General features: G+C 38.9%; 1 protein-coding gene across 2 annotated transcripts in view; it reads left to right on the top strand.

Moving 5' to 3' along the window:
- Positions 1–11,016, top strand: part of TRIQK (triple QxxK/R motif containing) — a 164,761-nt gene extending 153,745 nt beyond the window's left edge. For both annotated transcript variants that reach the window (XM_061995985.1, XM_061995984.1), the window contains exon 4: positions 5,901–11,016. In XM_061995985.1, the coding sequence (XP_061851969.1) occupies positions 5,901–6,014 (114 nt within the window). In that variant the 3' untranslated portion in view covers positions 6,015–11,016. The remainder of the gene's footprint in view (positions 1–5,900) is intronic.
- The last annotated feature ends 3,335 nt before the right edge of the window (positions 11,017–14,351 follow it).

The following is a 14,351-nucleotide window of genomic DNA, read 5'->3' as shown; positions in this document are numbered from 1 at the left end:
TCTAGGAAGTCCAAGCAGTTTATAATAGCCAGAATACTCCATCTTCAAACCATCTTATGTGCCTCGCAAAGAGCAGAGCAGCCCGATGTGCCACCAGTGAACAAACTGTGATATCCTCAGTGATCCCAGTGGTCAGACTTTGAACCCTGACCTTGAAATGGAAGAAAAAAGAGATATCCCATACAAAAGAGTAAAACAAAATCAGATTGATCCCGTCTGACCCTGGTTTGACCTGTGTGCTTAAGTACAGTGATCATGATGGTTTGAAAAGATGCACCAAGCAGGAGCTAGTCCATACTTCTCAGGCTTTGGTCTCTACTTATAACTAATCTCTAATAGTTCAAATGATAGTTGGCAACAACAAAACTTCAAATCCCAGAAATGAAATCAATACAGGTGGGAGAAAATTTCCTGAAAAAGAAGGAAACTTCTTTTGATCCTACATAGAAGAGTCTGAAGCATGAGGTGTTATTACTTTTAATAGTTTGATACTTTAAAGGTTCAGAATATAGCACTGACCATGTACATAATCTATCTTCCCAGGGCCTTGAAGGATGGGAGCAGTCTGGATGGCTGAGTTTGCCAACTCCAAGACTGACAGCTAGGACCACCTTTTCACATAAGCCTAAGTTGAAGTATTCTTCCCAAATAGCCAGACAAAAATGTACTTTTTTTTAAAAGTCTGACCATAAAAGACCATGGAAGGTAAATTTTCCCCATGAGGTAATGGTAATGTTCAATCATTCTTGCTCCTAGGAAATGGCATCTTTTTTTCAGGACTGGGCTTATCTGACCACAGCTGGACTTTGAGAGGTTCTTGTAAACCAGGTAGGAGGACCCCACACAGTACTTAAGTACAGGTATATGGCATACATAGTTATATGGTGTAACCAAACTAATTCTCATCCTTCTCTATTCGTTTCTATGGTAAAATAAATATCAGTCAGTTCCTTGATGGAAAACCCTCCAGCTCTGAATATCCGGAGGTCACACTGAGGGAGAGATGTTACCCATTAAATTCAAGTATACTGTCTTCATCTTTGATACCTGTGTATATTATTGTGTATATAGCTATATTAAAACAAATCTTTTTGCTTTGTGGACATACAGCCAGGCCTTTTAGATGACTTTGTAGTAATATCGTGTTCTTATTATTTGAGACAATGATTATGTTTCATCTGAAATTATTTTGATACAAATTTATAACATAAAAGTTATTGATAAAAGATAATAAATTACTTCTGTTAACTTGTGTTAGATGTAGAATGTCCTCCATTAAGGCAGTAAACATCCACTTGTAAATGTGACTTTGTGGAAACTAAAAAATTGTATGGGATAAAAAGATTGAATGTCAAGTCCATGTATGTTTGGTTTATTTCTACAGGTATCATTGATCAGCATAATTTCCTTTTAATTTTCAGAAGTAGCTGGGGATACCTTAGAATTTCAAAGACAGCAATTTCTGGTACTCTTTCACCTAGTTTTAAGATGGTTTCAGATTAAAAAAAGTACAGTTCTCTGTGGAGAACAACTTGCTCCATCATGGTAAATCTGAGAACATTATCCAAGTATTTTGGCATGAGAAACACAACGCTGACAAAAAAATGAGAGGAGAATTAAATCTACATTATGCTGTAGTGGCATGTGTTTCCTTTATGGAAGAGTTTCTGAAAAACTTATCTGAGCTGAAATCAGTAGGGTTCTTCAGACATTATTCTACACATAAGAGAATATAATAGCAAATTCTATTCATTTTGAAGGCTTCTTTGACTGCACTTTAGGATTTGAGAGCAGGAATTTTCTTGAAAAAGAAAAAAAGGAGGAAAAAAGTCCTGTGATCATTTTAAGTTTACTTCTGCAAGACTTTTTCTATATTGGTTAATTATTCATGGTGAAATCCTCTGAGTAAATGGAATTCACAGAGGGATGATGGGGATGATCCATAAAGTGCAAGAGAAAGGGAGCTATATATGCCGAGTGGAGAGTATTTTAACATTTCATTTCTATGCATGGCTTAAAATACAAATAGCAAAAGCCTGAGAAGTATAAAACAAATTAAAATGACAATATATACTGTTGTTCCAAGGACAGTATGGTGATGTAACATCTCATTTGCTACTTAGATTGCAAAATTTATGTTTATAAAAGTTAATAAACTGAATGCAGTTCTTAAGAGACTGCATATTCCTAGCTGAGAGCCAGGTGTCCTTTGTTAGGCTGTTTATTTTAGATTTTTGTCACTCTGCCTTCTTCAGTAACTTAAAATTAAGGTTCTTGCATAATTCTCAGACCTGGAATTTCAATAAGGCTTTTCATTCCCAGGGTTAATAAATACTGATCCAATCACCTAGTTCCTAATGCCTGTGTATGTAAAGTGGTATTGTTCACTGTAAAACTTAGGCGGAGGAATTAAAGAACCACTCCCATTAAAGCAGTTACTGGGCAGCCTGAGAATAAATATCAAGATTTTCCCAGCTCTGCTTCCAGGAAAACAAGTCTTTAATGCAGACATTATCCAAAATTTTGCTGCTGCTACTACAGCCTTTCCTAAGGAAGTCTGGGGAGAAGGGAGAGGAAAGGTGAACCTATTGTGAAGCAGAAAGCGTGGCAAGCATGGCATCCAAACGAGGAAAAAAACTTTTTAATACTGGAATGAATTTGCTCTCTATGTCAAGTGTGAACGGTGCCTGTATTGTATGGTTTTGTTGTCCACTCTCCTGAGCAGATGGAGCTTGCAGTTGTATGTCACTTGTTTATTACATCCTCTTAAGATTAGTAGCTGTGTGGCCAGATGGGTCTGGGAGCACAGCTGTGGATACAAGGAAATAAATGAAACCTGTCTGATGCTGCCATGCCCTTTTGTGAGATACTGACGTGTTGCAACTGCAACAAAGCAAAAATCACTTTCCTTTAATATATGAGTGAATTAGATGTACTTTCTTTTTTTTTTTTTTAATCAAATCATGTGAAATCAGAAGGATGAGGTTCAGAGGACGATGTAATTCTAGAGGGAAATGTAGTTGAAAACTGTAGCAAACAGCCTCAGCAAATTCAGAGGAGCAATTTTAATGTGGTAAAATAAATTTGAACTACATCTCAGTTAATCATCCCTATAAAATGTAAAGCAAAGTTTTCTATAGAAGAAAGACTCCTATAGAGCATACGCCAACTAGGCAGTAGTATTTCAAAGTTTATTAGATGGCATATGTTGAATTATTGATCCAACATTCTGATAAAATATATAATGCATTCATGTAAATGCAAATGAAATGCTGTTCTATAGAAGAATGCCAGATTATGGACTAGACTTCAAAAAATGAAGCTAACATACTTTTAACTCCCTCATGGCAGAAGACACAGAAAGTTGGTCACAAAGCCACCATCAGTCTAGAGATAATGGAATTCATCCAGCAGTGCAGGTCTTCATGCCAGAGATGTCATCTCCTCTCCCCTTCTAGTCTAAGAGGAGAAACAGGCATTTTTAGGAAGAATTTGCCTGGCCTCTTTTAGAGAACACAATGAATCTTTGTCGTGGTTTAGGCCCATCAGGGAACAAAGACCACGATTAGCCTCGAGTACCGAAGTGGCTGAGAATTGCTCAAGGGCAGGGAGGGCTTAATTGCCGCTTAAGGTTCAGGACAAAACAGACCAGGCCACTCGGTTTGGGGAAGAAAACAGAGAAACAATTTAATGCAACATCAACTAAAACATACCCCAAAACCCCAAAACATAACCAAAATGAAACAACACAGAGTAATACATCAATGAAGAGTCCAACCAGCCTTTTTAAGAACACCTTCTTGCCACACCTCCCCTCTTCCCGGGCTCAGAGCCCTGATCCCGGGGTTTTTACCCTGTCCCCCCCTGAACGGTTCGGGGGGGCAGGCAGTGGGGGTTTCAGTTAGTCTGTTCCCGATAGCTTCGGCCGTTTGTCCCTCCTCAGGACGGGTGAACTCCACACCAGTCCTCCCTGCAAGTCCGTGGGGTAACTCACACGCATGGCAGCCCTGCACGGGCTGCTCCGACGCGCACTTATCCCAAAGGCTGCAGCTCCTCTCTGCCTCTCGTGTGGGGCTGCTCTGCGGCGTGCAGGCTCTCCAACACGGCCTGGGCCATGGCCGTCTCCCCACACAGTCCCTTGTCTGTCCGGGCTCACTCACATGGAGCTGCTGGTAACTCTCCATGGGTCTCCACAGGTTTCAGGGGCACAGCTTGCATTCTTGCCACGACTTGCAGAAGGGTCTCTGGTCTACTGCTTCTCCTTGCTTCCTCCTCTGGCTGAAGGGTCCGCGTGGTCGCCTCCATCTTGTATCACTCGTACACCTCCTGCCTCGCATTCCGAATTCCCTTCCCCTAAATAGTGATGGCAGAGGCGCCAGATTGGCCCAGCCGGGCCGGAGGTGGGTGTGAACCCAGGAGCCGGGGGAGGGTCCGCAAACTCTTTACCGGGTCTTCACTGCAACCCGCTCCCCCTGTTACTAAGCCAAAAGCTGCTCCTTGCTAAACCAGAACAATCTTACACCAAGGAGTGTCAGACTCTCCCCTTGGACGGTAAAGGATGTCTGATTGTGTAGGTGTGGTGTAGGCATCTTTCAGTCCCACTGTCAGACTAGATTCAATGTGGCATCTTCTGTATCAGTTCAGATTAGTTGTTACAAAGTCACTGAGATGTTTTTCTTTACACTTTTTATGTATATGGCAGGGTTGTTTTGATGCAAGTGGTCAACATGAAGCTGAGATTTGGAGTGGAGGAAACTGCATCTTTTTGTAGAGGGAAAACAGTTTGAGGGGGGTACAAACCAACTTGTTCCTTTTGAGCACCTCAGTGTGTGATTTTAAAAATACATCATGATGATAAGGAACAAAGCAGCACGTGGTGATAGCTCTGGAGTTCTGTGAGCTGAAGGAACTTAAGGATTTTACTCAAATTTATTTCTTCTTTCATTGACTAGCAAAATGAAGGGTCAACGCTACAGGAAGTGTGCTGTGCATTCCAGGAAAACAGAAACTTTAAAATGCCAAATACTGTGACTTGGAAAGAAGTAGTGTTATAAAGAGGATGATTGTACTATGATTTGTTATATCAGATCTAAAGTTGGAGCTTAACAGAGTCCAGCCTTAAGATAGAATATGATGATAGGCAGTCACATAATGAGCATGACGTGTAGTACAAAAACATTTTTCTGCTTCTGAAAGCTGCTATAAATCATGTATACTTTGGAAGACTCTTTTATGTTAATTAAGGAAGATGAGGGAAATTGCAATATTTTATGGGAAGAGAGGCGAGTCCAAGTGCAAATTGTTGTGCTTTTTGCCTTATTGCAGAGGGGAAGGAAGAAAAGTTTCGTCCAATTCTGAAGGATTTGCAGCTCCATATTGTAATGCATGCCAGGAGGTTGGGAGGTAGAGGTAGCAATTTTCGTTGACTTCCACCATACTGTGTTTGCTTCATTAAAAAATTACAAATTTGTTGGCAAAAAGCAGTAACATATTGCTAGAAAACATCAAAATTCACAGTGTAAATTCAGAACTTAAATTTGTGTTCAAAACTGTGGTTTATGAATTCTGTCTTTTAAAAAAGAAGGAATAGCATAATAAAGGGATGTAAAGCTCGCACTGCTAGGTCAGATAGGAAATCTTTAAGCTAAATATCCTATTTTTGGCAGTATATCAAACTGACCAAAATTTGTATTAAGTGAATGGATTTTATAACATTCTGAAAAGGTAGTCACAAAGAAGAGATCATTCAAGTATCAATGCCTTATGCAATTACATGTGCCTGATGTTATTTTGATGTGCATTATTGAATGGAAACAATGCTTCTTGCTCATTTATCTAAAAATGTGGTGCTATTTCTAACAGTTCGTTTTGTTGGGTTTTTTTTTTTCTCATTTTTACAGGAAGTTGCCCTTGTCCTTGCAGCTATACTGGTATTTTTGTTGGCTTTCTATGCTTTCTTTTATCTTAACGTTTCCGATGAAGTTGACCTTGATCTGGATCCAGATGAAAACTAGCAGATGCAATGAATCTATCATCAAGATTTCTTCAACTTGAACAAGACTACGTAGGAGCACACAGTCCCTTCACTGTGAGACAGCAAATGATGCCATTTCTTGCAGTCCAAATTCATAAGAAGTTTTGCAATACATCAGCCACTTTTACATTCCAGATCTCCAAAATAAGAGAACGCTCATGCCTGGCAAGCGTATTTGGTTAACACCAAAGCTGGGAGCAGCAGCACAATACACAAAGTTGATTGTTTACATTGTTTTTTTCTCAGGCAGAGAACTTTGATTTCAAAAGACAGGTGCTACTATTATTGATGCTGACTTCATAGGAGGAGAATCTACCTTGAGGAAATGTAGCAATCAAAGTTTCTTAATAGCCAAATTAGGTTCCTTTTACAAAAGAAAGCAAGAATACCAAATAAAAAATATTTTTCTTGTTTTCTATTTAAAATATATCAAAACCCCCTCATCCTTTCTCACCCTTTTAATCTTTCTTGTGCATGTGTGCACACACGCGCACACCAAGATGGAAGAAATTGGGGGAAAAGAAATATCTTTTTAGAAGCAGTCTGTCACCTCCTATATGGACTTAATTTTATGTCATCCCACATTCTGTGTGCCCGTATATCTGCAGTAATCTTTTTCGTTCTTTTGCCAACTGTTCAGCACACATGTGTTCTGTCAGAAACGGCACCTGGATGACAGAAGCTCTAACATTCGCATATGCCTCTGAAACACAGTTCTTTGCCTCCTGTGCTGTCTGAACTAGTGTAAATAGAAAGTTCAGTCAATGTTGGTTTTAATTAGTGTATTGCTCTATTATTAATATAAAGCCAAAATCGTATTTTAATCATAGTCTTCCTGCTGGTTGTGGTATCAACTTGCTCTACCTGTTAGAAGGGTGTTGTAAAAAAATTACTTTCCAGTTTTGCAATCATTTTAATCATCAAACTAATGTGAGAAGTTGTAAGGATTAAGATTTTTTTTTCATGAGTACTAATAATTGGGAAAATTTTGGCTCCATGACATCCTTCAGTTCTTGCAAAGTACCTTGCAGAATATGCACTGTATATAACATTTCTGATCCTTTTGATAACCACAAGCCTCTTGAAGAAGTTGAAATGTCAAAGCAGCTGCAGGGAGCTGTAAATTGAGGCTTTATCCTGTTCTGCTTCAGCTTTGTCATATAACTGAGCTTTTAAAGGTTCAGTTTTGATCCTTTAAAAATGTGGTCAGTCTTCCTCTAGTTTGGGTTCACTTTGATACCAAGAAAAGCATAGAGCCATTGGTGCTGAATGTGTCAAGAGAGTTAGGCAAACTGACTTCCAGAAAAGTTCTTATAATTCCAAAATTCTGTTAGCTTGGCATTATCTCTAATATCAGTTTCAGGGCTGTATGTTAGGATTTGTTGCAACTGAGATATTTAGTGACTTGTTACAGAAATGCCTGACCAAGATTTCTTATATCGATTTTGAAGGGGATACAAATCAGAGCAAGTATTAGAATGGAAAATATATTTCTTTTAAATTGACACAATCCCATTGTCACTACTTAAGGAACATAGATCAATACAGTTAATTTTTAAACCATGCAGTAACTATGACCATATACATTATGAGTCTCTAAGGATCTACTTCTTATCTGTCACACTCCTCATTCACTTTATGCAATGCAAAACAAGTCCTCTAGAAATTCAAAGTCTTCCAAGAAGAGTATGAGAGAGCATAAACATATATATGCAAATAGTTATCATTTTCTAATTATGACTGTTACAGAGACAAAACCCTAACATTTATGCATTCATATGACTTACAGTCCACTAATACTCACACACAGGACCAAATGCTTAGCAACATGTTGCATTTCTGATGAAGCATTATCTGACACATGGCCCGACTTTCAGTGGAGAGAAAAGCAAATCACAAGCTGTCTCCTTGGATGTGACATGCCTTTCACTTCACCAGTGCCACACCACATGTCACAAAAGCTGCAGACCTCTCCTGTTACTTTGCATGAGCAGTTTTCTGTTTCATAAAATGCTGTAAGGATTGCTTGCTTAGTGTCTGCAGGAAGCTCTCTGGGTGATGTATGGCCTGAGAATGATGTGCAGTTTTATCCCCTTTGTGCAGATTGTCTCTTAACTTGTTTTGTGAATCAGTTACATGAAAAAGCAAGCTATTCTTACTGTCAAATTGATGAACTTGAAGTTCCAAAAAGACTGCATTTCCTGTAATTATGACTCATACACCAAATCTGAAGTGCATGTATGTGTGACTGAAGCAGCATCCCTGATTTGTGGCTTGTTAGTCCATATCACACTCAAGTGCGGTAGTTTACAGTTTGTCCGTTGGCTTTGTTTAGATTACACCTTTTCATTCACATGGAAGATATTCTCATGTAACAAGAAAATTTCTGTTCTGCTTTGAGAAGCTGAGTAAGCTTCTGTTCAGTGTGCATAGCAGTACATGGCAAATATTGTAGGAAATACACTTTTTCTCTTATCAGTACAATGGAGGTATATGTCAATAGATTTTGAAAGCTGAAAGCTCTCACTTTTTATGAAATTACTCATCCTTGTTTTTCTAAAAGGCACAAGCATGACAATATTAGCAATGAGGTCTCATTCTGAGCTTACTAAGTTATTATTCTCCTGAGTTTACTGAAATTACAACTGATTTATTCCAAGGCAAAGTCAGAATCTGACCTGAAGTTATTTCTGCTTTCTGCTTTCTGGAGGACTACTATCCATGCCTGATATTTTAAAAGTAGAGACCTTGCAAACATGTTGGGCTTATTTTGCCCTTAATTCTATCTGAGATTGAATGACTCTTGGGTTTTGGACCATCTATCTTTGTATGAGTTACTCAGTGTCTATTTTAATAATAAATGTATTTTTTCTATTTTTGTGCTCTTATTAATGCTGGATGTGTCATGCTGAATTATATGTACATTTGAAAGGATGCTAAAGCAACCTAAACAGCACAATGTTCAAATGTAGTACTCACCAGTTTCAGAATATCTGGGTTATTCTAGGCAGTTCTAGCCCCTAAGCTCATATTAAAACTAAGTATAGCCTATGAATGCTTAAAAGACAGTAAAGAGAACTTCCCTTGGTATCATACCAAGTACCAATAGAGCAGATCTCTTTCTGCAGACAAAATTGTTCCATGTAGCTCCCATCAACTTCAAACTGATTGACTTTATTATAAAAGTAATACTTTTATGTGTTTGTTTTAAGGAAAGATTGATGATCAAACCATTTTCACAGCAGTCCTGACCTACCAGGGTGGAGTGGTTTATTTCAAGGATGTTCGCCTCTGAGGATAGAGTAGATGTCAGCATTGTTGTCCTCTGCTTGTGGAGCAAACTGAAGTTTCTTTCCAGCAGAAGCTGCAGAGGAGATGCCATTAGTGATTCCTTCCACTGTAGCTAAGAGTGAATGTCCTATCTGGAAGAGACTCTATCTAAGAAGGCACAGCAGTCTTCCAGTAAAGGTTTTGCTCAGTGAACCTTTCCTCAGCAGTTTTCCTTTTCCCTTTGATCTTACAAAAGCAGAACCAGCACCTAGACCATCTCAAGACAGAAGCCTCGGTATAGGAGTTCTACTGGAGCTGCTGTGAACAGTGCCAAGGAAAGGCTTTGACTCTTTAACTCTATTTCCTAGAATCCATAAATATATTTTACTGGAAGCCTAGGAGGGATGTTAAGCGTTTCCCTAATGGACCCTAGAGATAAGCTTTTCTTGAGAATGCTTTATTTAAAACTGCTGTTGCATATCATACAAATGTCATGTGATTCAGGATCTATCATAGCTGCTTCCGTGTATCAGGCCAGCTGTAGTAGTCTGAAAGGTTATGCTGCAACACATGACTGTGAACATGCACAACATGAGCAAATTCATCTGGTCAGTTGTCATCTGGAGTAGTTGGCCTAACAAGTTGTGTTTGAGAGCAAACAGTTTTTAAAAGACCCTACTAAACGAAGGCACAGATAAAGTCCTACAAAAGTGAGAGTCCTACGAAACCCGTTCATCACATTTCCACGAGAGTTGCTACCGTGGAAGATTATCTGCTGATGTAGGCCAAGTTTTGAATGCTACCCTTTCAGGGAGGAAAACCTTGCTAGCTGCTCCTGTTAGAGTGATGATTCATTTTGCTTTGATATAGGATTGTGCCCATAAGGTACAACTGAACCAGTTGGTGAAGGTCAAAAGCGTCTAGGACAATTCTCAGTAAAGGACTCTCAAAATGCAGACTAGGCAAGTTAGAGTGCCAACAAACAGCATACCACAGATCTTGATCGCATTTCAAGTTTTACTTACAGTAGTGTGATTATTAGCGATGCTTATGACTAAGAAAATAAGAATATGGCTTCTCAATAAGACAGCACAAATATGATGTTGGAACTGCTTGTTAAAAGATTTTGTAGTGGATTTTGCCTGCACTTTGGGAAACAAATCCATGAGATAAATAAACTGGCAAAGATTGTGATATTACACTTAAAATATTTTTCCCTGAAAGAGACGACGGAGATACTTTGCAACACTTTTCCCTGTCATCCTCTTAGTTTACTGTAATACACTATTTTGTAGATGTATTTCTACACTCTTCCAAGAGAGGCAAAATATTTTTTGTAGTTCATCAATGCACTTAATTGACAGAATCTCCTGCTCTTCCTTTTATCCCCCCCTTAATCACAACCAAATTGGTGGGGAAACAGCCAAAATCTTAGGTACCAGTGTCTCTCAAGCAGATGTCACATCACTATTTTTTTTGCTTGTTTAAATGAGTAAACATGTAAAACTGTGAAGTATTACATTTTAGATTTTTTCATTAAAAAAAAAAAAGGACAATCTGTTTACTGTCCTTAATTGAGACAACAATCCTGCTGGTTGCCAGTTTTGGCAGTTGTAATGATGAACTATAAATATTGGGATGAATCAACTAACTGGTGATTGTAGAGGATAGTTCAAGTAGAAGCCTCATTCTGCATGAATACTTTTTATCAGTGCTATATTTTTTCTAACTTCTATGATTGTTATAGTGGTTTTGCATGTTAAAATCACAAATAAATACATAACTAGTCAAACAGTAGGCTTGAATCCGTTGTCTTATTCTGAATCACTACAAAAGCAGATAAAAGCTGACAGCCCTGCAGCACAGTTTGTGCCTTGCCCAAATGCTTTCTAAAGATATTTGTGCAGGTCAATTACAAATGTGAACTCCAAAGTGCTTCATTTTGCTGAACTTTGGAAAAAAATGAGCAGCATATAAATCTTTGGGAGTTTGCCATTTCACAAGGAGATTGTAGGAATTTTAAAGAGTGAAGCTACCGGAGGTGAGTATGGAGTTTGGTGACAAACTGATGTCACTCCAGGAATGACAGTGGAAGAAAACCAAAGCAAAATGGCAATTTGTCCAGGAGACAGCCACCTCACCACGTTGCTCAAGTGGAAGAAAAGCCCATTCTGATATCAAATCAGAGCTACCTCAACTTCTTATTTTTCATAAAGAAAAAAAAAGGGCCAGGAGGAGATAAAGATACATGAAATAAAGCAGTTTGTCATTGGAACAATGGTTCATTTATTAAAGTGAGGAATAAACAGGGTTTAGAAGATTTACACAATGTGTAAGTCAGGCTAATTACTGTTGCTTTTGTGTATTAAAAAGATACATTATACCAAGCTTGAGTAGATTTGTGTCTGTTATTGGGTTAAATGTAAATTTACTGATACTGGCAATATCCCTGGTTCCTGTAATACTATCAACAGAGAGGAGGGACGGGGAGGGAAATGGCAGGGGAGCTCTTTTGCTGATTCTGCACTCCTAAAGCATCACCCCTGCTCAGTGGGAAGCTGCTGGTGTTTAGAGTAGGACTGCTGTCCTGGATTGCTTTGGACAGGCAACAAAGAGAACAGAGCAGAACTTAACCTATTGGGTGAGTCTCCTGCCATCACTGGTGCCTGATTTGTTACCACAAATAAATAGAAGATGAGATGTTCAGGCTTTTTACTTTTATTTATTAGCTTCTCAGGGAGGTGCTAGGAAAAAAAATGTCTTTTGTTGTCCTTTTGAAACTTGTTTCTGTGTAGTTCTTTCCCTCAGTGTCTGGGACTGCTTTCCAGTCAAAGAATGTGACACTCGTGTCTACTGCCTACTTTTGTGAGGAGGGGATAGGGAGTGACATGACATGTCCCCTGCTCTCACCTGACTGAAGCTGAAGAAAATTCAAGTAGCTGTTACTATGTAACATAGTAAGGTTTGTTCTGGTTCGGGAGTGAAGGCAATTTTTGAATTCAGGGCAGCTTTATTTAGCCTCCCTGCCTGAGGAGCCTTTAGAGCAGCCTGCACAGGGAAAGTCGGGTTTTGGCTTTCTTCCCTTTGGATGGCTTCCTTCAACTTCTCATTGGGAACATGAGTTAAGGTGTTATGGTTATCTACTTAAAACAGGGCTGTTTTAATAACAGTACCGTGGGTTGTCATGGCCCTAATGAGCTTGTGACTTCCTTCTTAAAAGGCAGACAATCATAGAATCATAGAATGGCAGGGTTGGAAGGAACCTTTAGAGATCATCTAGTCCAACCTCCTGCAGAAGCAGGTTCACTTAGATTAGGTAGGTAATTTCTTGACAGGCACAGTGCCTCTCCATGCACCTGGGTTTAGAGAGCATCCTTGAGATGAACTTGGTGCCCTTATATCACAGTGAATGCTCTGTTCAGCAGGGTTTTCTTCTGTTCAATAGTACTTCAGGAGACAACTGTCAGAAATGAGTTAAAGAGTATCTATAATTGTATTTGCTACAATCGTGTTTGTGTTTATCTGTTCATTAATCGTCGCCATTCTCGAGCTCCTCATTTCAGGCAGTACTTTACCTCTGTGCCATTGTGCCTCTGCTGCTCCACTAATAACGGGATGTGCTAAACACAGAAGAGAGTGGAGCAGCTTTTACGGATCATTACAAAAGCCACAAATCCATTTAAAGTCAGGCAATATGCGGGGGAAGTTTTCCCAGCGCAATACATAGATTTTTATTTTGAAAAGCAACTCTTTAAAACCTGCTCTGTTCTTGTGGATGCCGTTTGACAGTCCTTGCCGTTATACGTGAAGCCTTGTGAGTTCACATTAAGATGAGACAAGTTATAAACATGATTGTGTCAAGAATATGTCAGATTTTTTTTTTTCCTCATAAACCGGTCATAAGCTGGTTTTAATTACTAGAAAAGTGACTTTTTTTGTTCCTCCCACCCCTCCTTTTCCCAGAGCTTCCCAGAGTTTAGTCAAATGTAGCCTTCATCTGAAAAGTTACAGAGTGATAATTACCTCCCTTTCATTAGAGGTTGCCTCAAAACAGGAATTACTTATACTACTTACAACTTTTTCCAAAGACTGATGCTGAAATTTGGTAAATTCTCTACAGGAATATCAGATCCATGTCTCTAACAAGAGCAGTGGTTTTGAATTTTTTCCTTGTCAATAAGTTTTACCTTCTGTCTTGGGAAATTTTCAAGTTTATATCCTGATGGAGTGGGTAATGTCTGAAGGACAACTGAGAAGAACAAAATGAATGCCAAAGAGATTCATGACATGCCTTATTCAGCCTCTCGTGTACATGCTACTGTGACTGGACTATGTCAGTGTTAGGGGGTAATGGAGAGGCAACACATCTGAGACAATCTGCTTGTGACTGTTGTACCCTCAAGCTCACAGACACAAATGTTTCTACTACACTATGTTATGTTTGTATACACAGAAGAGATGTCTCTTACAAAACAAATTCCAGCATACAGAGAAGATAACTTCTGGTTTTTGCAACTTCATGAAAAATATACAAATGGAAGAAAGAAAAAACGCTGCCTGTGAGCAAGGGCATTTGGAAACAAGAATCATTCCTGTAGCACAGAAGGTGTACGTTGGCATAAAACATGTTAAATTTAAAAGGTAGTGCAAATACAGAAAGGAAGCTATCAGAACAAAAAAAGATAAAATTAGGTCTCACTCCTCTGCCATATATGTGTCATTCTTTAGAGTACAGTTCTCTAGAGGAGTTTCCACAAAGTCATTGTTCCCCCTCTTTCATCACTAGATTGGGGATTGTCATTGCCAACTCAGAGTGAAAAATTATCTTTTATTTCCCAGAACTTAAACAAGAAAATTAAAGTATCCTTGTTAAGTATAGAGTTATTCAGTTGCTTTGTAAAGGTCTACCAGAGGGTATATACAACAATGTATAACACAAAGTGATGTGGAATAACAGAAAAAAACTATAACTGACTTTCAACCCATCATCTAACTATGGAGATGGCCTCAGGGCCTTCAGTGCTTCCTTGCTATATCCTTGCAAACC

The sequence above is a fragment of the Colius striatus genome, chromosome 4 (genome assembly GCF_028858725.1).
Source record: "Colius striatus isolate bColStr4 chromosome 4, bColStr4.1.hap1, whole genome shotgun sequence".
NCBI classification, from domain to species: Eukaryota; Metazoa; Chordata; class Aves; order Coliiformes; family Coliidae; genus Colius; species Colius striatus.
The sequence above is the reverse complement of the archived record's forward strand: the minus strand, read 5'-3'. Positions and strand labels throughout refer to the sequence as shown.